This window comes from Scardinius erythrophthalmus (assembly GCF_964197995.2).
Source record: "Scardinius erythrophthalmus genome assembly, chromosome: 4".
Classification (NCBI taxonomy): Eukaryota; Metazoa; Chordata; class Actinopteri; order Cypriniformes; family Leuciscidae; genus Scardinius; species Scardinius erythrophthalmus.
The window spans coordinates 15,270,494-15,297,094 of record NC_138224.1 but is presented as its reverse complement, the minus strand read 5'-3'; the positions used below and the strand labels follow the sequence as shown (position 1 = coordinate 15,297,094).

At 38.7% G+C, this 26,601-nt stretch overlaps 1 protein-coding gene across 1 annotated transcript; it reads left to right on the top strand.

Annotated features, from left to right (window-relative positions):
• Positions 1-12,543: 12,543 nt before the first annotated feature.
• On the top strand, positions 12,544-26,342 carry lrrc17 (leucine rich repeat containing 17). Its single transcript, XM_081363353.1, has 4 exons — positions 12,544-12,750; positions 15,555-16,388; positions 22,049-22,204; positions 25,700-26,342. The coding sequence occupies exons 2-4, from the start codon at positions 15,659-15,661 to the stop codon at positions 26,128-26,130; spliced, it is 1,317 nt and encodes a 438-aa protein (XP_081219479.1). The 5' UTR covers positions 12,544-12,750; positions 15,555-15,658; the 3' UTR covers positions 26,131-26,342.
• Positions 26,343-26,601: the final 259 nt, after the last annotated feature.

The window sequence follows — 26,601 nt, the reverse complement described above, 5'->3', positions numbered from 1 at the left end:
ACACTGGAAACATTGAGAATGTTTTAATGTTGACTTATTCATGTTACTTGCTGTATGCAAAATAAAATTGAATGTGATTGCATCTTCTAAAGCAATGTGAACAAGTGCATTTAAAAAAAAAAGAGAATCTGATCCATCACCTTCATCAACCTTTTTTAGGATTGTACTGCACTGTTTTGTTTGACAATCTTTGATAGGTTTTCAGCAGCTGGGCTTACAAGGGATATGAGGATCTAATAGGTTTTGATTTCACAAATGCTTCCCATTTTTTAAATAAACTTGTATCACTTGTTGCCTCTCTCCCCAAGTTTTAAGGTTTACAAATTCAGAAATTATTCATTAATCTCAGAAAACCAATGTTAAAGCTATAAGACTTTCAGTTGTAAATCGTCAATCATCTTAGTTAAAGAATTGCTTGCAGAGATAACTGTGCTGGAGAACTGTTTACTATCAAATTGAACTCATGAAAACAGTGATCGACAGAAAGATTGACAGACAGCAGTAACAAAGAAAACCACAGTATACAGCAAGGGGTCATCTATTTAAGTTCAAATGAAACCAGATGCTGAGGGAGGTTCTTTATCATACACACTCTGCCTGATAAGTTAACCATTCTGGAACAAATCCAGCTTGCATCTGCTTGGGAACTTGAACTCTCACATTCCACATACATTGGTTTAGAAATATAATCACTGTTTTTTCTAGATTAATATATTTTGTAGGTGAAACTCAGCTTAAAACTGTTTTTATTAAAAATGAAGTGCATTGAGTTTGTAAAACTTTGTCAGCATTTCTTTAAAGTGGCAAGGGTTGGTTTTTAAGAGTTGTTCGCGGCCATGTTACAACTGCTCATGGTTTAATTCAGTCGAATTAAACCATGCCAATATCTCACTTTTAAATGGAAAAACCACATAGAGCTTTCAAAAGATAGGGCAAAAGAAACTATAAAACCAATTTTATAGATTTATGGAGAGAACTGTGGTTTAAAGCTTTGCAGAATTGCGGAGGCAAGGAGAGAATATGCAAACAATATACGGCCATTTTTCCCCCATTACAGTCTCTTTAACGCCCATTATATTTTAAAGCTCTGCTTTTAAATATCCAGAAAGAACTATAAATAACTTTGTTGATATGAATATTCAGTTACACAGTGACACCAAAAAAGAAAGAGGACATTTAAGTCACACTTGATGTATGACCATTATCCCATTAGCAAAATATCAAAGTGTTTCAGCAATCGAAGCTAAACATTTTCTCAGTAACTTCACTTTCTCTAAACATTTTTTTTTTTTCAGTGCCATTTATCGAAATGGTCTCAAGCTGATTTTTGCGGACAGAATAACCACAGGCGTTGTTCATATGTATCCATTGTTTTGTGAAGTGTGAAAAATGTGTTTGTGCTACCTTTTTTTTATCAATGAAATGACGTCATTTGATATTTTGTTACCTGATGCAATGGCATTCATAAATTCATAAATGTTCCTTTTGTGGTCCCTCTGGCAGTTCCCAATCTCCTCCGCTTAAATAATCTGACTGGCAAGCTCTGCCAAACCTTTGATGTTTATTATCTGAAAAATGAACTCAGATGTTTCAGTTTTACTCACCCAAATACTGAATCTCCCCATGAACATGGTGACGAAGGAATGGGCCTCTAATCATACCCCCAACCCTCTCTCACTTACAGTTCTCTCTTATATGTTTCAGTCTCAGCCTTTTTTCTGGGTTTTACAGATATTTTTTTTTTTTTTTTTGATTTATAGATATATACAACTGAACATTGGAAGCTGCTGGAGCTCCAAGTCAAGGCATTACCAAGGCAAGCCCGAGTCATGCTGCGTTCCCACATTGATCAGCAATGAGATCACTACAAGATCATGCAATAGTACCTCGTTATGCTTTAAGCTCACCCACAAGCATAAAATTAAAAGCAGAGTTCCTAAAAACATTGACAAGTAATCAGAATCCATTCCGCTTTAAAGAGCTCGAGCATTTAAAGCGGCAAATGACAAAACTGCAACAGTGCTTAGAATAAATTAAACAGAACAATATTGTCCGCTGATGTGGATATTAATATTGTTAGTTTTATTTATAGTTATCGTTCATGGTGTGAATGGGTCTTAAGAGTTTCAAACAACATAATGCTAATTAAATGACAGAATTTGACATTTTTCTGAATTTTAGAGCACTTTATTTATTTTAGTGTCCTTCAAACATACATTCTTAAAACCCCCCACGTTTTGTCTTCGCACTGGATTTGTAGCAGAACAAAATACTTGAGCACATTCCTGCATGACACATCATCAGAAAGTAATTCCTAGTCAAGGTCTAAATAAAAGTTTAGGAGGAGCATGACCACATCACAACACTATATGCTTATATAAAGCACTTTTTAGCTCGGCCCAGCAAAAATACTTCCAGCATCCCACTTCCACCCCGACTCCTCTTTACATTTATTACTAAACATTTAAAATATTTTTAAAATATATATTATAAATTAAAAAAAGGCATGAATGGAGTGAGACAATGAATAAACATAAGACAATCAATGTATATTCAAAGACATCTTCAAACACATCCTGACTGTCACTGGTCCTTGTCTGAAAGTACAAATGTTATCCAATAAAAGTGTATTTGTTCAAGTCTATAACGTTTAGAGTGGTACTTTACTGTCTGTGCAATGGATGAGTCATTCAATCATATTATAATACAGATGGGGAAACCACAACACTGGCGCCACTTCACAGCTATAACAGTCTCATAGGCTAAAACATTCACACAGACATGCACCAACAATGTAAAGCTGCTCTACAGATGTTTGTGAGTAACCACTGCTTCTTCCCTGCATACATACATCACACTGCAAGTATGCATCCTATCAGGAGGGAAAGCACAGACAAGGAAGCGTAAACAAAATCAGCAAGTTAAGTCTATCAACAAACAAGTCAGGTATCCTGTGCACCCCAGCTTTACTTCCCATACACAGGGATAAAGACTATCAAGCAGGATTGCAGCCATTGTGTTCCTGAGTAGGAATACATGGAGTATTTGCATGCATGCACCTTCAATGTAGGCAGAATATGTCTTCACAGGATGTCACTCTTCATTTTCAGACAGTAATGACTCTTGTGTGAACCTAAAAAAGTGTGCCAGGGCTGTTGGGCTCTTGTTAACTGAACTGGGTGTTATTATCTGCCCCTCGCCTGTGCCCCCTTAACTTGACAAACTGAGGGAATGGGGAGGTTCTGCCAGGTGTGCACCATTTGGAAACTAAGTGGGTCCACTTGCTTTTCCACAGCGGAACCTTGAAATTATTGAAATTCCTTTAGAAATGATAAACATGGGCTCAAAATAGAAATAACACAGGAAATAACATTTGGAGAGCAGGCGCCTTGATCTGCTCCTCTCTCTGAGGTGTCGTAAGGCACATTGCGAGGTGAGGAAATTAAAATAATGTCTTTATCAGCATTTCTGGATGATAAAGGCCCCAATACAGCAAAGTTCTTTTTAATTCTTCGCATAGGGGTTAAAATAGTTTGAAATACCTGAGCAGCGGTATATTGTTAGGGAACATCCCGCTCACATTGCTGGTGGCAGCGTTTAGATGCATATACGTGAATACCAACACAATCTCACAGCAATTCATAACTATTTTATTTTGCTGAATTGGTGGCTAATTCGTTCGAATTCGTAAGATCTCATTCTTACGTTTTTGTACGACTGGTTTGAACCCCAGTGATGGGTAGGTTTAAGGGTGGGATTAGGGGTGGTCCTTCATAATGAGATTCGCTTGAAAATCATTCATTTTTGTACGAATCCAAACGTATGAATTCATACGAAATCGCCACCTTGTAAAATACTTTTACGGTTTTCCTGTGAGATAAGGTTGTAAATACTGTGCTGAACACTTTCCTCTCAATAAACACAATAAACATGCAACAAAAATTACAGTGGAGAGAAAAGAGCAGTTAAGAAAGCTTTGCTTGCATGAATTGCTGGTCCACAACAGCAAGTGGTAATTGTCTCTGGTAAAACTCTAATTTGACTTCTCTCAACTGCAACCTATACTCATTTATAAGGTGAGGTGCTTGGAAAATTCCAATTTCGGTTGGTGACATTTTATGGTGAAGAAAAAATACACTTCACCTTTAAATCCATAATCCTTTTTGTGGTCATCACTTCATTAGACATAATGCAAAAATAATAAGATTTTCCTAGATTTGTGGTACAGATGAAGTTTGTTTTGTCTGCCTAGAAAGAAAAAGAAAAGTGACTTGCCATTAAACCTCTGCCATGCTTAAGTTTAAGAGTAGCGAGGAAAGTGGATACCACACATCTGTGAAAACAAAGTGTGTGAGGCTTTGTAGTTACATAAATCACCCTCTAAAAATAAATCAAGCAATGGTTCCTGAGACATTATGTTGTTTATCTTTAGTAGGGATGACGTCACGCATACAGAAGGAATCTGGCAGAGGTTTAATTTTTCAAAAGAATAAGAAGTGAATCCAGTTTCTCTTGCAACAAATCACACTCAGTTCATTCTGAAGAGACATCATGCAGTCTGCCAAAGTGTCCTGGACACTTGAAAAGGGAAAAGAGTGTTTGGTTGTTAAAATCCTCCCAGCTCACTCCATATCTTTATTTTCACACACTTCCTTATCCTCCTTGTCCCCCCCATCTAGAAAATAAAGTGTGTGCAAGGTTTATCTTATTTGCATTGACAACATAAAGGGAACGTGAAGGGAATATTAATTTGAAAGAAATGTGCTTTTGAGTCTGATGTGCCCAGATGCATAAATCATCCTGGTATTGCTCATTAACCACAGCTACTTGTTTTCCTTGCATAAACGTCTTAAGGGCTCTTCACACAGAACGTGTTTTTATGTTTCGAAACGCAATGAACGGATTTTTGATGATACTGGTTGACCCAGAGTGACTAGCTGATTAATATCACCAGTACAGTATCTCATGCTGGGGACCAGCATCCAGTTCACTATGCTGATGGAAATCCCCAAGAGATAATTTTGGAGGTGTTTGTTCCTGATCTAAACCCAGTGCCGTTGATATCTCTTGAACTCATTTGTGTTCAAAAAAAGGCCGAACCTGGTTTGGTTTTAAATGGGATGGTCTACTTGAGGTCTTTCATCACAGCTCTGTTTGGAATCTATGACAAATAAAACCGCCATGCAGGGTGTCTGGCTGTGGTCTGCTGGGCCTTGTTTTACAAGGCTGTAATGAGGAACAGATTTGTCCAACAATTAGCACATGTTGCTGTGACACAAGTCCCAAATTTGTGTAACATATTGGGACTAGAAAGTGAGGTCCTTGACTTCAGGATCTGGGTAATTGGAACAATACGATTATTTTTAGTATCCAAGCCTTTCCTGAATGCTTTGAACTTTTAGTTGACATCATGCAGTCAGTGTGTTCTGTGTCAACAGTCAGTGTGTTCTGCCGCAAAAATCAGGAAGAGGTTGTGTCGAACAACTTTGTTGAAACTGTTGAGCTTGGATATTTTCTGTCTCTAAGCCCTTGTTTACACTGTCAGTGAAATGTGACCCAATTCCGATTTTTTGCTCATATGTGACACAGATCGGATGTGTTCTATGACTGTAAACAGGAACAAAAACGCATGCATTCGGATATTTCGAGATCGGTTTCAGGCCTCATTCATATGTTGAAATAAATCAGACATAAATCGGATATGTGCCAATGCGACTGTCATGTAAACAGGCAGATCGGATTTTCTGAGGCATAAGGCAATGTCTCCGCGGTTTAATGAAGAGAGAAACCCTGACATGCTTCTGCAAAGGAACGGATGGCCCGACGAAACGTTGTGTCGTCGTAGGAGAGGAATGTGGACAAACGTTGACACAACATATCAAAGGTTGGCTTGCTCATCCTAAAATTTTGGACCCACTGCTTCTCGTTAAAGCCCGCCACAATATGTCCTGAGATCTCTCTTACACGCATACAGTACAAGCATATGCACAGGCTGCAATGAAGGCACTTTTCGTCCTCCTCTGCCTTATAATCATGGTGATGTTTGGCGCATGTATCGCATGTATCGCAGATCTAGCATCAATCATATTTTGCATTCATCCATCAAGATAATTTAACCCTTTAAGCATGCGCAATGTTTCAGATAGTATGGCAAGTGTAGACACATGAATCAGATATGGGTCACAATTGAAAGAACGTGTAAACGGACGGTCAAAAAAATCGGATATAGGCAAATAATCAGAATTGGGCATCAAGACCTGCAGTGTAAACAAGGCCTTAAACTGACTGTAGCAGAAGCAGGCTTAATCCAGACCTGTAGAGACATGCTCTGGATTGAGAGAAGAAAGACAAGAAGACCTGATCCCTCTATGCTGTATAATAATATCTTTCACACACAAAAAAACGGGTGAAAAAATTGTAACCTTAGGGATAGGGATAACAGCTTGTCTCTGGAGCAGCACCCTTAATCGGACATCTTTGTACTTTTTTTTTTACTCCTAAAAGGTGCACTTATTTTAGTAGTTTGGCCTTGACAAATTGGGCCTACCTATGCAACATTTAAAGATCTCACCTTGGACCCAGCACCTAAACAGAACAGATCAGCTAAATATGATTTCCACCAAAAATAATCTTTGTTTTAAATAGCAGCAAGGCTAGATGTCCACATGAAGTAGCCTATAACCTTTACTTTAGGAAAGAAAAACACATTTTCAGCACTTCATTCACTCCTGACACACTCAATGAAATATGGGGACATGTGGAGCTTGGTGATACATATCAGACTTAGCCACTTTATACGTTGCTGAGATATGATCCTCGCCAGCTGCACACAGTAATGTTAAGTAAGAATTGGTGGAAAACTCAAATTAAGCTTTGATCTCATGAACTGTCTTCCTGAATTGTCATTACATTTGAATGACAACTTCATCTACAGAACATAAAGGTGCGATTATTAAAGAATCAACTTATGCATCAACGTTCACAACAACAATAATGGCTTTGTAACAGGAACGTTGAATTTGGAAGCTGAAAGCAAGTTGGCATAAATATTGCTGAGGAACGGCTCTGGAAACTGGTCCACTGGATCTGTTGCCAGTTTGCTATAGTTGCCAACCAAATTCGTTCTGCATAATATCAGCAAGACATACAAATCCACTTGTTAACTCTTTCTCTCTCTTGACATTGCTTTTGGGCTCTTTGTTCATGGTAGATAGAGTGTAATGCGTGTAAGAGACACATTGAAATCTATCCCAAAGTCCGCTCTGCCTGCGTAATGCCCTTACGCAGCAGCTGCATCATTTCAATCACTGGAAGAACCAGTATGTGGCTTTATACATAAACTTTTTGTTCTTAGTTCAGGTTAAACTGTTTTGTCTGGACTAAAAGATAAAAGGTCATGAAGGATTTGCCGTCAAACAGATTAGAAGAATGTATTATTGTTTGCAGTACTTCACATGATCCAACCATAAATTAAGTCTCTGAAAGTACGTTAACAATTTTAAAACAAAACAAATGGTTTCATTTTTTTTTTAATAAAGTGCATGAAAGAAGACGCTTGAAAAACAAGAACATTTTTCTGTGCCTAATTTGCTCATTCAAAACAAATGTTGATCTGATTTTTATGTTGTAATTTAATTCAACTTCATGGTTACAGTGTCAACAAAGCTGACAAATGTTAAGCTGTTATTTAAGTGCATCTGACTGACGTTTGTTTAACGTGGTGCAAAAATCTGTCATCAGACACTTCTGCCACAAAGAGACAAAACACAACATGTTCTAACTTGAAAAATGCACTAGTGTCCCAACAATACATCTTTTGGTCAAACAATTCAAGTGATGCATGCATAATTACATTATTTAGTAAATATGGTCTTAGTTAAGTCCTAATTCCTAACATTCATTTTTCATTGCGCTTTACTGGCAATGTCCAGGCCTGTTTAAGAACAGGGTTTGAGGAAAAAGTCCAAATTTATCTTCATGCCAAAATGTTCCTATTCCTGGGAGTGCATGTTTGATTACATCATGGCTTGTGCAACTAAACGCGGCGAAACCAAAAATCCGTTTTAATCCAGATGGGATCCGGTCATAGTTTAAACCCACTGGGTATTTTTACACATTAGTAATTATAACAATACAGCAAGTTATCCATTGCACTGTCTAACATGAAATTTTTCAAAATTATGTATATTTTAATAACCTCAGATGACCATTAATAAAAAAATATGTTGATTAATCATATCCCTATGGAAACATTGTGTCCATGCCAACAGCAGCAACACAATGAAGTTCCAATCAGCTTGTGGATAAACGGCAACAAAGGATGTAAGTTGTATATAATTCTTCTGAGAAACATATAGGCTAACAACAAAAATATAACTTGGTTTGGTAAAACATACTGATCCTATAATTTCAAATGTTAATGTATAAACATTTGTCTTTGACCTCTAGCAACTGAACTACACACTACAAATGACACACAGCTGCTCACTTAAAGGTGCTATCTGGGAAAATGCTAACTTTAGCTTATAGCAGTAAAAGCGCATGTATGCACACAACCAAGAAGACCGGAGACAACGTTACTGCAATACTAATATCATGTGTCATTCACCGGTGAGAAAACTTTATAGTACAGTTAGGCCCAATCCCAATTCTATTTTATACCCCTTCACCTACCCCTTACCCTTGCCCCTTGAAACAGAGTGGCAAGGCGTAGGGTTGAAAATATTCCCCTAAGAAATGGGACACCACTACTACACCGTCACACGTCATTCTATGTCGTCGCTAGCGCCTACGTCACAGGAGATGCGCCAATGTTTATCACAAACTTCCAAGATGCCTTCGTCAGCTGTAGTCATCTCAATTGCGTGGGTTACAGCTATTTTTTTTGCATTTTTCTTCTGAAGTTCGCAGAAAACAACGGAGATGACGATATCTTCGACACCTAACGTTAAGTATTTTTGGACTTCAGGAAACGTTGCTCGTGGTCAGCGCGAAAACGAATGAGCCTCCGGGTTTCCTCAGGTGTCCCTGTTTGATAAAGAACATACAAGACTGGTTGATCATGTTGCAAAAAGCACGAAACTGTGTAAGCACTGTTCGTTTATATATAACCATAAGAAATCAATGCGTTCATAGCAGACATACGGTAAAAGATAAGACAATTCCCTGCCGCAATTACATTCACCAGTTATCAGACATCAAAATATGTTGCGGGACTATCGTTAACGAACTTCAGCATTTTTTTTTTTCAAACGTTTCTTTGAAGAACATGACCGTAAATATGAACACAAGATTGAATGTGACATAAAGAAAATGATTATTGGCAGCCAGTGTATTATTATAGCCTCTGTAGCCGGTGTATGCAGGTACATTTCTCATACCCCTTCGTTTGAAGTGTGGTCCCGAAAAATCTTCGTTTCAAGGGCTATCTGGCCCTACCCCTCCACCCAAAAGAGAATTGAGACAACCCTACCCCTTCACGGGAACGCGCAAAACAGAGGGGTAGGGCCAAGGGGTAGGGGCAAGGGGTGAATTGGGATTGAGCCTTTGTAACACTACAATACCAAACGTAAACAAATTCTTAAAAACAGAATTAGATTTTGTTTGTTTTTGGTTTCGGTTTTCAGTGCCACTTGTTGTTGGTTCAGAAGGAAAGTTAGGTTGTTGCTGCTTGCCTGCCATTCTCGCTCTGTCTGCACAGGGTATGTGAACGCGCTAATGACTTCATATGTCTGCGCGATCAGCCTGCGCAGTGGTATGCAAACACACATTGACCGACAGGAAACACATGCTATAGGACCGTTCAGACAGAATGCTACGATTGAACGAACATTTTATGGTCCTACGCTTCCACAGACGACATATATTTATAAAAATAAATTTAGACCGCTTAAACGTACAGTATGTCATTTTTTTCGCCGCTAGGGGTCGCTAACCTCTTACAATAACAAAGGCGTAGTTTGATGACACAACATTTGCTAAGAATTATGGATCTTGTCATCAACGTCAAGCCGACCGATCTAATCTAAACATCTAATGTTTATGGATGACTGAATACATCGATGCTTTTATCATGACTGTGATATTAAGCAGGTCGGAATTGCTAATCAGCTATCACACGCGACGCCAGTCCCGCGGATATAAAAGGAATATGGACATTTCATTCTACCGAACTACACGCGAATGCAGAATTACAACTCACAGGTCAGTTTATTAGACAAATTAAACTTGTGAGGTAACGCAGCGCTGTTTCACTTGGTCTAACATTACACTATCACACTAAACTGCATTTGAATGTGTTGAAATGTATGTGTTAGTTTGTCTGTATGAGACTAGCAGTAAGCTTTAGAATGACATACAGATCGTATTCTAACATTTTATCATTGTTAAACTATATAACATTGATTCGTTTTATGTAAATGTGCTCACCTGTTTAATAAAGTACATGTAGGAGCGGTCAAAGTCTCGGACGCGGAGCTCTCGTTTATATACTGTCTATGGGAGCTCTAGGCATCTCGAAAACACCGTGCTGATATTGATTCTCGTTTTAGTTCTCATTTTTTATCCAAAGTCTGCCTGTCATGGTCCATAATCTTTGAACGAAACAACAACAGCGTGCAAATAGACATTGCGAACTACATTGTCCACGTCTGTCGCCTTGGTTACTATCAGAGGGCTCTGGTTCTCTGGTTACCATGGCAATACGAGCAGAAACCAGGGACAACGCGGATATGATGCCATTGACTGCGACAAAACGGAAATAAAGAAATGTGCCGTGTCTTCGTATTAAATTAAAAATTCTCCTGGTTTGAAAGTTGTTGGAAACAGTCGGGATAATGTAAGTACACAACTAAAAAAAATATAGAACATAGATATAGTGATTTGTGCTATTTTTAAAGCAAAAAAGTTACATAGTGTGCCTTTAACAGAGTGGCTGCTATCAGGATATGAGGAGACTTTCAACCAGCATAACAAAAATTGTTTCAGCAGATAATCACCTACAGCATCTTTAATAGAAACCAGTCGAAATCTGAATGATCCAACATCTATTTTTCAAAAACACATCTGGAGACAAAAATCATAAACAGAAGACTAGAAAATGGTAGAAAAGGTAGACTGAAAATGCAATGGTTACTAAAAGGTTGGTTTTGGGCACAAAACATGACACTTCATAATCTGTTTTGGGATTTTACATTTATGCATTTGGCTGATACTTTTATGCGAAGTGACTTACAGTGCATCTAAGATAAGATAAAGTTTTGATTAGTTCATGCATTCATTGGGAATCAAACCCATGACATTGCATTGCTAGTGTTATGTTCTAATGTTTGAGCTACAGGAATAGTATCCAGATAATCTACATTTAAAACTCCTGGTAAACAGAGTGAAAGATCTGGCAGTCATTTTTAATAAGATAACTTTAATATACCCCCCACAGGTCAAAGCATTTTAGCTGTTAAATGCATTCCAGGTTGGATATTTATTTGAAATGGCTCAGACTGTGAAAAATGGGCCTGCCAAAAATGACTTGTTCTTGCTCAATTTCTAGCTCAATAAATTAAATGATACTCTATCTTTTAGGATTATTTGAATTTCCATGACTTTTCTAGGCCTGGATTTCATACTTTTGAAATTATATGATATTTTAAGGTTTACAGTTGTTTTATGGCTGTTTCAGATATTTCACTGAAAAACAACAAGAACATCAACAACAACACAAAAATACCAGAGAAAAAAACTGTTTCAAAGTGAATAAGAATTCTGTAATTTGCTCTTGTCTAAAATGTGCTCCTCAGTAAGAACAACATGTCAGGAATTGTTCTTATTTGGCCCAGTGAAACACATACAAACAAAGTCCTTTCTGCAGGGCAGGTCATATTTCACAGGGGTAAGTGCTGTTCATTTTTGAGGTGATATAACAAACATATATGGGGAAAAAAGCTTCAAAGGCATGCCAGAGATAACAGCAAGTACATCTCCTAGTGCTTCAGACACATTTCATTTACAAAGCAAGATACAGTTCTTTCATTTTGTGGAAATTTTACGTTTCATGTTTATGCAACCCTGAGAACATGCATATAAAAAATGCGTATAATAAACGCAAGACAGTTCTCAAAGCTGAAAAGTTGCTCAAGATAATAGACAGATGTGCCAACATGTTTTCCTCACAAGCATTATTTCACACAAAAGCTTTTGTGAAATAATGTTGAATTATTTTGAATAATGAATAATGTATTGAGTTCAAACTAGTGAACTTGAGAATCAGATTTTGTTTCAGTTTTGTAACCTAGATGAACTGATTCAATTTATTTATAAATTGGACACCATGACTTCTCATAAGTTTGGGCACATGTCATGATATAATTTTCATTTTTGGATGAACTACCGCTTTAAAAAAATATACAGAAACATACTGTCCACTTCGTTTGAATGGGGTTGCCTCTTTGTCCCTTTCGACATCAGACTAATAAAGAGACAAAGTGCTGGAAGCCTGGAGGCGGTACAGTTGTAAATGGGACATGTGGGTCTGCTCGCCTGCACAGAGACACAACGTGTAATTTAAAACCAGGCACAAGCTTTGGGGGTTGCACTGAGCCTCAGACACACATATGCTCAAGCATATACACACACAGTCAGACCGAGAGAGTTCAGGCATCCAGCACCACACAAAGCTCATGACAGGACAAAAAGATCAGCTAACAGGACATATCCAGATTGGATGAGTTTTCGGATGCATTTCCCTGTGCACAGGTATCTAAAAAACTTAAATTATAAATGTATATGTTTGCATGTGTGTAGTTTACGTACGAGAAAATCTTTCCCGCAATGCCAGTGCAGATGGATGTACAGTAAGTGCACTGGACTGCACTTTTGTAACAGAGGGCTTGCATGCTTCCTGCAATTTTCATTTTGGCTGGGATCGGGGCATTGGCTGGAGCCAGTTTATGTGAAAAGTTTGTTTAGCAATTGTGTCTGAGAGCAAGATGCACTGTCTAACTCCACATGCTGATTCAAAAAAGTAGCAAAGACTGGGTGATTATTCAAAAAATGCATGTTTGTGGTCTTCTATTTAAAAAAAAAAAAGAAAAAAAAAAGTAGACAAAGTATTGATTTTTCTATGTGAGTCCAATGGTTCCTCTGCTTAAATATGTGTGCTGAGTAGGTTTTTCATTTGCATAAAGATTTAATCATTGTGTCACTTGTTTATAAAGGCTGAGTTAAAATTAATTCAGGAAAACACTCTGATAGAAGAAAAAAAAAGCATTTTCCTCCCAGTGCAGGAAGTTCAAATGGTTTTAATTACGCACTGCTTGGCCAAGCTTGTTCTCTCTCAAACACATTGTCCTGATAATTGGGATCTTCACGGTGAAGGGGGGTAAATCCTTCTCAAAATCTCTAACCTAAAAGACTAAGGTGTCCTTAACTTTGGACTTGAAATAATCAGGAACATTCTTTTGAACACACTGTGTAAACCTGGAATTTGAGTGGCATGGAAATTAAAATAAGAACGGAGATGAAAAGAAAATGCACACTCCCCCCTCATGTTGGACAGCGAACAGTGCCTGTGCTCTTCTCCATTTCCCACTTTACATTCCTTGGTTCTCCTTTCATTCTATTATTGTAGTAAACCAAGGCCATCATGGCAGCCAGGGTCTCACACAAGGGCTGCGTTATGCTGGTTCGTTCACCTGAAGTGCTGACTGCTTCCTGTTAATGTCCGCTCCATTAGCAGAGCTTATATGTTTCAGACAGAAATCCGCACAGGCTCCCTTTATACCTGAGATTAACATGCGTTTCAGTGATCGGAACACACTTGACAACATCAAAAATTACGTATAAATGTAGCCAAGGCACATTGAGACTGGTCTCGGATCAATTAAAACAAATTAAAAGGCCATATAATATAATTTTGTCATTTTTTTTTGTGATCTTGATTTAATGTTTTTTCTAGATCTCAACATTACAAAAGTAATTTTTTTTTATAGATTTCAACATCAAAATCTCAAGATTTGAAACTTTTTTAAATCTGTAACTCTGCAAATGCAGGATGCATCCTCTATAAGCCATTTTTCATTTTGCTTTGGCAAGTGTCCGACTGGATGTCTGCAGATGAAACTGCATTGCAATGCATTGCAATCTGTCATATTATGCACTTATAGTTTGTAATAAGAATATTGTCCATTGACATAAGAAGTGCAACACATTTGTGAAAATATGAAAAAATGCCAGTAATTATCACATAGTGTGTTCATTTGATGTCATATAATTTTATCACTGGAAAGAGAGAAAATGGAACAGTTCCTGCAAATACAATTTCTACTATTTAATTCCATGTTACATCTGTGAAAATAGCTGCAAAGCAACGTAACTGTAGACTGGAAGAGTGTATGTATCCTGTCAGAAGTTCAAGACTTGACAAGACCTGTTAGTAGTTTTACAGAGTCTTGAAAGGCAGGGAAAGCCCTAAAGTCTCAAAATCCATCTGTGAATTTCTGATTTTGAGAAGGACCGTTGAGTGCTAGTGCCATGAATCGTTCATCAGCGAGTTACACAACAGTTTTTTCATAGCAGATTTTTGGCAATTAAATTGTTGGTTATTAATGCATAACCAAGGTGGAAATGCAGCCATGACACACAAAGTGGATGTCAGGTGTGCATTCATTTCTATAATTCAATGCTTACTTTATACTAAATTATATCACAGTTGCACGTACTTGTTTATAATGTGTTTATTTCAAGATACTTTTCAGGGGTTTTCATTCCTATACTGATCCTGTGTCTACATCTACTTTTTTATGACCCAAGCCGCCACTGTTACTAATTCGGAAAGAATGTGGCAAAGTGATATTGAAATGTAGTGCAGTCCACAAACCTGGAACTACTTCACAGCCATGCCATAAAAATCAACTTGGAACATCTGTCAAACAATCAAGAATTCAACATAAAAAAAATCAAAGAATTTAACATATTATCAAAAGATAATGAATCCATTGGGTAATGTTTCTCACGGGTGATGATTTGTGAGCAGTAAACAGATTTTAGAGATGATGTAATAGGAAATGATATGCGCCAGTCCTAAGTCTTTAAGTTAAAAACAGTTTAAATAACATACTGTCAATGAAAGTAAACAGGGCTAGGCAATAAATGCTAATGCTAAGAACGCATTGTCTGCATACGTTCATACAGTTCAACAACGATAACCAACAAAAAACAGTCTACAAAAGGGCTGTAAGCAAAATCTTTACCTGACAAATCTAAAAGTTCATCTTCCTAGAACAGCATTTTTATGGAAGCATTAATATAAGTGCTTTAGCAAAAATATGAGCTTCAGCTTGTGGCATTTGAACGCTTCAGATGCTAGCACGAAGATAAAATTATTTGTTGTCAACTGAGTTTAACTTGTATTGAACCTGGTTGTAAGGTTACAAGGTTTTACTTGTCATGAATTTACAGTTAGATAAAGGTTATTTTCACGTATACGTATGCCCTCTCCCTCTGTTCAGAATACAGCTCTTGGCTGTGGAGTTATTTACATTTCCTTTGTCTTTTCTCAGGGACTGCAGCTGTGACCTCTCACTCTGACAAAAGGAAGCGCTTGGTTCATAAAGGTTACGCTGAGACTTCACTTGACTGGTTTACCCAGCTGCTGCTTTTTGCCATGCGGCTGCTCTGCGGTCTGCTGCTGCTGCTGTGCCTGGTAATTTGGGCAGCTGATGCACGAAAGGGTGGGAAGGGACTTCGAGGTCGGAGTCGAAAACGTTCAAGTACAGTCAAGCGGTTTGCTGCAGACTGCAAGGAAAGTTCAGTCAATGGGGAAAAGTTCTTTGACTGCCAAGAGCGCCAACTGACAGCGGTACTATTGGGCTGGCCGGAGGACATTCACCACCTGCAGCTGGCACGGAACAAGATTCAGGTGCTGCGAGACAACACCTTCAGTCACTTCCGGAACCTGAGGAGCCTGGATCTCCAACAGAATCAAATTTCCCGCATAGAGGAGGGAGCGTTCAACGGCCTGAACAGTCTCACCACTTTACTGCTGCAGCACAACCGTCTGAAGGTGGCGAGCGAAGGCACGTTGATCCCCATGCCGCAACTCAAGTACTTGCGACTCCATGATAATCCCTGGAGGTGTGATTGCCAGCTGGACACCCTGGTTAGGTTCATACAAGTGCCCAGTAACCGTAACATAGGCAATTACGCACGATGTGCAGAGCCTAGGGAATTTGAGGGGAGGCAACTGAAGAAGCTGGATGCAGAGCTTCTGTGCTCCCCTCAGCCGGAGAATCCGGAAAATCAGATCTTACCGGCTCCACAAAAAAAGTCTGACGCAACCTCTCTCTGCCACACCTATGTCCACCCTGTGCCCCGTCTAGACTGCAGGAACAGAGGTGAGAAATCTATTTATTAATAATAATAATTCATTACATTTATATAGCGCTTTTCTCGGCACTCAAAGCGCTTTACATAGAATGGGGGATCTCCTCAACCACCACCAATGTGCAGCATCCACCTGGATGATGCGACGGCAGCCATATTGCGCCAGAACGCTCACCACACACCAGCTTACTGGTGGAGAGGAGACAGTGATAAAGCCAATCAGTATATGGGGATGATTAGGAGGCCATGATGGACAGGGGCCAAGGGGCAAATTTGGCCAGGATGCCGGGGTTACACCCCTACTCTTTCGAAAGACATCCTGGGGTTTTTAATGACCACAGAGAGTCAGGACCTCGGTTTAACGTCTCATCTGAAGGACGGTGCTCTTTGACAGTATAGTGTCCCCATCACTATACTGGGGCATTAGGACCCACACAGACCACAGGGTGAGCACCCCCTGCTGGCCTCACTAACACCTCTTCCAGCAGCAACCTGGTTTTTCTCAGTTGGTCTCCCATCCAGGTACTGACCAGGCTCAGCCCTGCTTAGCTTCAGTGGGCAACCAGTCTTGGGCTACAGGGTGACATGGCTTATTGCTTAACAATGTGAGGGACACTTGGGGAAAAGTGGGATAAAAAATAAAGTTTGGGTTGTGAAGTAACAGAAGTCAAGTCAAGTATATTTGTATAGCGCTTTTCACAATACAGATTGTATCAAAGCAGCTTCACAGTATTAAAGGTGCATTATGCAACTTTTCATGTTAAAAATACCCGTTTTTCTAACCCATACATGCTTAAACAATTGCCTGATGGGCTGAATGAGCCCTTCTCTGACCACTGCGATTGCCTCTATAATCCTGTAAAGTAAAATAAATAAGAGGGATTCGGGCCGAATTTGAGACTGGGCGTGACGTCATGCGCATTCAGTTGCAGTGTTGCAGTTTCGCTTGTCGCCAGAGGGGGGCATAGTTCTGCAAAAACTCAGAGACTTGCGTTATGCACCTTTAAATCAAAATAACACAACAAGGTTTGTTTCTAGTGGAAAAAACGTCCACGTTTGGTAAGGCTGATCAATAGTATTATTGATTGATTAAATTAAATTAAATATCCCCAACTGAGCAAGCCAAATGCAACAGTGGCAAGGAACTGAAAAACTCCATCAAGTGACCTAATGGTGTCCTAAAACTCCATCAAGTGACCTAATGGTGTCCTAAAACTCCATCAGGTGACCTAATGGAAAAAAAAAAACCTTGGGAGAACCCAGGCTCAGTCGGGGGCCAGTTCTCCTCTGGCGTTTATGAACTAGAGGCCGGATTTAACTGTAAGATTAAAAATATTATATGAATGCCTGGCTGAAGAGATGCGTCTTTAATCTAGTTTTAAACTGGGAGAGCGAGTCTGAGCAACGAACAGTATCAGGAAGGCTATTCCAGAGTTTTGGAGCTAAATGTGAAAATGATCTCCCTCCTTTGGTGGATCTGGATATCCTAGGTATGACCAAACGCCTCGAATTTAGTGATCTTAAAGGGGGGGTGAAATGCTCATTTTCACTCAATCTCCTGTTAATCTTGAGTACCTATAGAGTAGTATTGCATCCTTCATATCTCCAAAAAGTCTTTAGTTTTTTTATATTATATTAAGAAAGATTGGATGTACCGAGTCTTTCCGGAAAAAAACGAGCGGCTGGAGGCGGGCCGTGTGGGCGAAGCTAAAGCTGTGCTAACGCGCCGAGCTAGTAACAACACACAGAGACAATAGATTAGAAGCAGTTTTACTCACCGAACCTTTATCATTGTGACTGCTCAATCCTTAAGCATTAGACGATTTGCAAATCTGGGCTTTGTTTATAAAACAATCATCGTCGAAATGCAGGGAACAAACAGTCTACACAACTCCGTTTATGCTCAGGAAAAACAAACTCCATCCACTGGTGCCTTAACGCTGGGTTCTTTGGGAATCTGTGCAGGGTTGTCTTGCCCTGGCAACCAAAAACACACTTCTTTGGTGACACTGGCTTCCCAAAAGCCGGGCAGGGCGCTTTGATGGCGAACTGCTTTCGCTCTCTTTCTCTGGTTTACGAGTGTGCGCGCGATCTTACCGGAGAAGTGCCCTTAGGACCCATATTAGGAAATTCTGTTACATCTGACGTCACACATACCCATACTCGAAAAAAACTTTCCGAAACTTGTGACAAACCGGAAGGACAATTTTTGGCACAGAAATACTCCTTCAAACGTACAATTAAATTTTTGAAACTTTGTCCATGTTTAGCATGGGAATCCAACTCTTTAACAGTGTAAAAAACTCAGTATGCATGAAATAGCATTTCACCCCCCCTTTAAAGAGCACGATGGATTATAGGGCGATAGAAGATCCGTTAAATAGACTGGAGCTAAACCGTTTAGGGTTTTATAAGTCAGTAGCAATACCTTGTAATTAATACGGAACTTTATAGGTAACCAATGTAGTGATGATAAAATTGGTGTTATATGATCATATTTTCTTGATCTAGTAAGAACTCTAGCGGCTGCATTTTGGACTAACTGTAGCTTGTTTATTGAGGATACAGGACAACCAGCTAATAAAGCATTACAGTAATCTAGTCTCGAGGTCATGAATGCATGAACTAACTTTTCTGCATCAGAAACTGATAGCATATTATGTAGCTTAGCAATGTTTCTAAGGTGGAAAAAGGCTGTAACACATTGCCTTGAACACATTGCCTTGTTTGGGAAAATCCAATCATTCACAATTGGCAAATGATGGTGACCATAATGGTCAGTGCAAAGGTTCACACAGTATTTTAAGTTTATGTTGTGATGTTGAAAGTGTCTACAAACAGAAGGGTTACTTAGACAGAGTGAGCGACATTTGGCTAGTTGTGTTACCTCAATCACGAACAATTCTGTCCACCAAAGAGATTTTATTGGCAGAAAGAGCTTTTAATAGGTACTTTATTCAGTGATAAGCATTCCCACTAAAACCATAAAAAAAAATTAACTATTTGACCTCACTAATGTAGCCTACTACTCAGTTAATTGAATTATCTGTAATTCTTTTAAATACTTTCCATTTCCATGAAACATGAATATGGAAAGATTTGTGAAGAAGGCTGCCAAATGAAATGCAATTAAACAATTAAATCTGACAGAAAGATGAACAGGGTTAGTTTGAAAATGAGCAGTTTCTTTTGTTTTTTTCTGTCATCATGTAATCTAGTGGTTACTCTGCAGTACCCGTAAGGGCAAAGTGTAATTTATTCCACAATAAACACACAATGAGTAACGCTTTCCTCAAATCCCTAGAAACTCCCTTTTAACTGTGCTAAAGCAGCTTTTTATCTGTACTGTTTAAGAAACGATACATGCATACACAGACACAGTATGAGATGTTGGTGTGCATTTGAGGAAAAAAATACAATAAAAAAAAGATCAACTTGTAGATAGATTGATTGATTTCTTAAGAAACATTTCTGAAAGATTTATAATTTCTGCTGACTCAGCATGTGGTAAGTTACTCTAATTCAAACCAGAGTGGAACAAACGTCTGGTAACATGAAATATAAGATGCAGAGAACTAGCGGAAAGGCAATGAGTATCTTTCCAGCTTCAACATCTGGACACCCTGCTCTAAGGACAGATTAATGTCATATTCAGACTGTTGTCAAAAGGAGAAGCAATGCTCACATAAGATCTCCTTGTGACTGTCCCCTAAAAAAAAGTCTTAGGAAATACCACATTGCTATGGCTATACATGCAAATCTCCATGGGAATCCGAGAACAATGCTGTCTGTGTCATATGCGTGGCTTATAGTGTTTTGGGGAAGAACTAAGGACAAGAGGGTTTTTTTCTGACGAAGAGATGTAAGATATGACAAAGGAAGACATATATAATTCAGTGTTTAACTATGAAAGAGTCCTTTGTCATTGCAACATTTTTCTCTTCATATGTTCTTTTCCCAGAAAGTCAAATATATCACCAATCAGCAGATATTTTATTGAACTGATATATTGAACACTTCAATGCCACTTATTGCACATTTCTATTACTAAAGCTGAAACTGTTACTGATTAATCTATAAAAACAATAAATCTGATGATCTCTATACTTGGCAACTCAAAAAAGGCATTTTTCCACATATATTTTTCACTTATATTATCTGGAACCCTTAGTTTCAATCTACTGAACATGAATCTTGAGTTTTCCATCTTGTAAAGCAGGAATAGGCAACTTCGGTCCTGGAGGGCCACTGTCCTGCAGAGTTTAGCTTCAGCCCTGATAAAAACTCACCTGCCTGTATCTATCTAGTTATCCTGAAAACATTGATTGCCTTGTTCAGGTGTGTTTAATTAGGGTTGGAGCTAAACTCTGCAGGACAGTGGCCCTCCAGGAATATCTCTGTTGAAAAGCAAGGTTCATTATTTTGAAAAACTAGCTAAACGTGCTCTGACATTCATAACAAGACAAGAGACACAGCCAGGCCAAAGACGGATTCATCAGGGTTAGATGAGGCAAGCAAAACGTGTGTGATAAATTACAGTCAATGTGAACTAAATGAAGTCAGATGGGTTTCGAAGTCAGTGGGATTTGGGCTTCTCCACTTGTCAGAAATAGTGAGTCAGCAGTTTGGAGCTGAGGGAGGCATCCTGAATCAAAAGTCACACTTTTTTTAGCATTACATCATCTGTTCCGGACCTAAGGGATAAATGGCTATTTCTTTGTCAGCTTTAAAAAGGCTTTCGGCAGGAATCTTGTGGCAAGAGCAGGAGACTAAAAGCCAAGTATTTGTGAGCTCAGCTTCTGGGAAAGCTTTTCCTTGAATCAGTCACAAGAATAACGGCATGTTAATTTCTTTGGGTATACAATTCAGAAGCCTCCAGATTCCAGAGAAACTGTATAGTATAAAATCTACTCTAGTAGCAACTGTGGGTAAATCTGTTTAGGTGACAGAACAAAAAATGTAGACTGCAGGATGTAAAATCTGAGCAAGATCTCTCATTGAAGGCACTCTAGGGTTTAAAACAGGTGCTCTGGCGGGTTTAAGCGGGAAGTGCAGCTGTATCTGTTCTGCATGCTGCATAGCTTTCACACATGTCAAGCTGACGAGTCCCACGATAACATTTCCGAATATCACAGAGACAGTGATGTCTCACAGAGTTTCGAATGTTACCACCAAACGTGTGCCATGTGTACGATTTTAATAGCTCTCTCCGTGGTGATATAAATAAATATGGCCAGGCAGGGTTTGCTGGAGCCCTCTAAAGTGTTGCGTTGAGCTTTCGAGTGCCCAGATTCTTCCAAAATAAATAGAGAGCTCCTTCACAACGTTTACTATCACGCATAAAATTTAAGATCCATATACAGATACTAGTTAGGTTGAATGCCATTATCAGTAAAGAGTCCGAGAAAATGACTTTAAAAGACCGCCAACGAGGAACCAACTGTACAGAACTTCCAACAATTGTCATGGCAGATGTTTCCATGTATGGTTAGCCTGCTGGAAATCATTTGGCAAGCACTTGGACAATTTTGTACTATACAATATTCCCTTGGAAATCAAAATGAAGCAACATTTGTAGCCGAATGCACTGTCAATCAAACTTGTGATAATTATGAAGGTACCATTACAATAGGCCTACATGATCATACTAATTAAACTCTCTCTTCCACAGACCTTAAAACTGTGCCGGCTGACATCCCGCTGGATATTGTGAGATTGGATTTATCCAGAAACAACATCAAGCAGCTGAGACCAAAGGAGTTTGTAAGCGTTAAAGACCTAAAGCTCTTGAACCTGAGCGGAAACAGTCTTGAAAGCATCGACACAGGTGAGCCATTGGTGCACGACTAAATCCAGTCATCAAGACGTATACTTGTTTGATGGTTGAGGGATGAAAGAACAAAGATTATATACAAAGTACAGGAAGCATGTGTTTGGTGTAAAACAATGTACATAATACAAGGAAGGAGTCTCAATTAAGAATATGTCTGAAATTAAAGCTTTAAAGCATCTTGTCAAGCACCGACTGAAAAGACAACACCAGTTGTGGAATCCATGGTTGGTCAACTGGAAATCATTAACTTTCCTTTCTGTTGGACTCAGAAACTGAGGCATTCTATGTCCCACAATCACTCATCAAAAGGAATGGGTGAGTGAAAGGACCTAAGAAAATTATGAGGTTTTTTGAAAAGCAGTCATGAGAAAAATCAAAGCATGCCTCAACCATGCATCACAGCTATCAAGAGCTGTTATTGTGGAGAAAGCAATAAACATCAGCATGTTCATTTTCAAGCCTTTACCAATTAGAGAAAACAGAGCAGGGGGTTTGCTGAATAGAATTGCTTGTAAAAAAGATTGTAGGCTATTTCTTGCTGAGTAGACACATTTAACAGCTTTGGGAATCCTTCCATGCAATACAAAAAGATTTAGTCTGTTAAAGCCAGTGTTTTCAACAAGTGGGATCTGTGTGGAGATGATATATCATTTGAATGAATGATATATCATTTGCTAATGATTTTAAAGGGGTGGTTGATTATGATTTCACTTTTTTAACTTTAGTTATTGTGTAATGTTGCTTTTTGAGCATAAACAACATCTGCAAAGTTACGACGCTCAAAGTTCAAAGCAAAGGGAGATATTTTCTTTTACAGAAATAACTTTTTTAGGACTACAGCAAACGGCTGGTAGGGACTACATGAGCTTCCTCCCGGGTTAGTGACATCACTAACCCTAACATTTACATAAACCCATAAACATGATAAAAAATTATCATGACTGAATATGCTAATCAATGACTAGAAGATAATTAATCAACTTGTAGATAGATTGGCAGCTACATAAATTCATCAACTCATTCATTCAGAAATGTCCTGTTGCTTTCTACATGTTGTCACTTCCTCTTGAGTCTCCCCATCTTTGTCTGACTCCGGTTTGAACATAAAAGGCTATTTTTTTTTTAATTTTCAGTGTGTGACTGTGTGAGGTAATCAGAGCTGCTAACACATGAGCTCTTGAAACTCCGCCCTCTTTGCCGGGAACAGCAGCTCATTTGCATTTAAAGGGACACACATAAAAACAGCGCGTTTTTGCTCACTATCAAAAAGTGACAATTTTAACAAATATCTGTAGGGTATGTCACCTGAGTGTGACATACACACTCAGGGGACATCAGAGACTTATTTTACATCTTGTGAAAAGGGCATTATACCACCCCTTTAATGATGGCTAAAGTGTTACCAAGACAGCACAGCTGAGCTGGGTTGATTGGGAGTGGTGGGTTCCTAAACTTTCTGAAAATCTTATTATCAGAGTATGTCAGATACTGTACAGTCAACTGTGTTTGGTTTAAAGCAAACCCATTTCAAAAGTCCTTTGTAAGTAATAATACATGGCATGTATTTAATTACCTGACCATTGTAGACCCCTGCCTGCATTTTTAAGTCAAGTCTACTCCAAAAATGCTTCCTCAGACGTTTTTTGGTATACGACTAATTCACATTAGTCTTTTTCTCTCACTATAGAGAGAAATACAAACAAAAGCTAAGTACTTGCTGATGTTGCTATAATTATAAGACACTTAATCCTTTCTAAACTGCTTCAAAAAATGCACTTAATCACAGTCAGTTGTTTCAAATGAACACACCAGCAGGGTGTGTCATCTAATGGTTCCCGAGAGAGATGATAACCGTGATTCAGTCTCACAACAGAACTGCAGTCTTCCTTCTGTTTAGTTCATCAGTCAGCTCATATATCACGGCGAGAGCACAGCTTGAACAACAGACAATTTCTCTCACTTCAATGTAAAAGATGTGTAATTCATTCAGACTTATCCTCTAATTAAAGAAATGATCTGGGTTCAATTAAAACACAGAAAATAATGTGTAATCAGTAAAAAAAATCAGTAAAAAAAAGAACAAAAAAAAGTAATGCACTTGTGGTGGAAATCTATTGAGAGATTGTACCAGACTGTTTAAAAGCAGAAATGTCACAGTCACTCCAAAGGAAGTTATTCTCTATATCAGTAAGCACTGTTTCTGAACTCCCTGAACTGCCTCGATTGCAGTCTATAGAGTTTTCTTCCGGGAAAGTACACGTCACAATATCCCTCATTTAAATAATAAAGCTACCGCCCAAGGCATATACAATAGACCTAGTTGAGTTGCGTTAGTTGTTGGTGAAACACGTGGTTATGGTAAGGGGTGTGACATTTCCGAAACACATTCGAAGCAGTTGACCAATCATAACACACTGGTCCATCCAACCAATCAGACCACATTGCGCTTTCTGTGAGGAGGGGCTTCATAGAGAGGGGAACTAAACGGTGTTTGGTGTTTTATGCCCCCAACGGCGCCTTCCAGGCAGTGAGGGGATAGGTAGGTTTAAGGTTGAGGGTAGGGTTAGCTGCCTCTAAGGAGCCACTGGGGGCTTAAAACACCATTGAGCGAACTAAACAGAGAGTTACTGACAGACTGGGAAGAGAGTTGCTACAACAATGTAAAAAAAAAGTTAAAAATAATGTGTTTATTAAAGGCACACTATGCAAGATTTGTACCGTTATATAACAGCTTTGAAATAATTTCGATGGTAAACAAACTCGTAGTAGGGTGAATCATCCCAATAGCAAAGCAGGGGGGGATGCCGCTGGCAAAACCAGCAATGCAAGTTTGAGAGGTGGCGCCACGCCAAATCTCGCGAGAATCACGACTTGCTTTACGGCTCGACGTCACATACATCAACAACATATGAAGCAGCCTCTATGGAAGACACTAGCACGCATTTCAGACGTGAATCATGGCAGAGTCGATGAAGAAAGTGCGGTCGGACGGCTCTGTGTGAGTGGTATTTACGACAGTAACGTTAAATACAAGCGACTCTAGAAAAACGGAAACTGCATAGTGAGCCTTAAACATTCAAGCATGAAAACCCAAAAAAGACTTTGGAAAAGGGTATAATAGATTGTGTTTAACTGAATTATTCAGTCAAGAATATATATTACATTTATATAATCATATAAACCAAGTATAAATCACAAATATATAAAATCATATAAATCTATTTTATTTATAATAACACATAACCATACATATTTCATAATGTATTTTCTAAAACTGAAGGAGGAGTTTAAATTCTATGATATTCAAAAGCATATCACAGTTGCAATACAGTTTAATTTGTACTTATTTTTTATTTTATTTTAGTCGTAATTAGTTTATAATGTGTTTTTTTTTTTTTTTTCATTATTTATCTGTATAAAAACGTTTTGGAACATATCTGAAGAGACAGTCTATCTATTTACTGTTTTTTTTTTCTCTGTTTTCTGTAGCTGCCTTTATGGGTCTCCTGTACTTGGGAGAATTGGACCTGTCCAACAACAGCCTGAAATTTTTTCAATATGGCGTTTTGGAGGACCTGTACTTCCTGAAGAAACTGTCTCTGGGGGACAATCCCTGGATTTGTGATTACAACATTCATTACTTGATCTACTGGCTGAAGCACCACCGCGGTGTGTCCCACACAGGTCTGGTGTGCAGTGAACCAGAAGAGTTTCGTGGTTGGCCGGTGGAAAACTACGTGGAGACCTACAACGCAGACTGTCCTAAAGACAAGCAGCTGGGCCAGTCACCTGTCACTGACCCGGAGGGCATCACAGCTCAGGAGCTCACTGCTGCAATAGACGAAGAGGAGCTAGTTTTAGAATTGGGGCCCAGACCTTACAGAGGGCCCAAGAAATATGAGATCATCCGTCTGTCTTAAGGCAGAAACTGTGATGTTGTTGGGAACTTTTTTATTTTGTCATGAACAAATTGTTTTTCCAGCAAAATTTAGACTGACACAGTTGCAGATTCATTCAGTCCAATCAGAATTCATGCGGTTGATGTTTACGTACACTATTGTGTTTAGTATTTTTTATGAGTAATTTTGTAAATTGAATCTTGATAAATAAAATTACAGATTTTTTTTATTCATCGATGGGTCTGATGTTTCTTCATTAACTAAGTATGCACACAGTCACAAATGCGTAAAGGGATAGTTCATCTAAACATAAGTATTCCAACATCATTTACTAATCGTTCACGTATTTGAGTTGAGCATGTTTTGGGTCTAAAGGGACGGTAACACTGCCAAATGCAAAGTTTCAAATTTCACTCCTTTCAAAGTTCAAGTTTGGTGAACTCGTCTCACAGGAAGACGTGTGACGTGACCTCTTGGCTGAATTAAAACAAA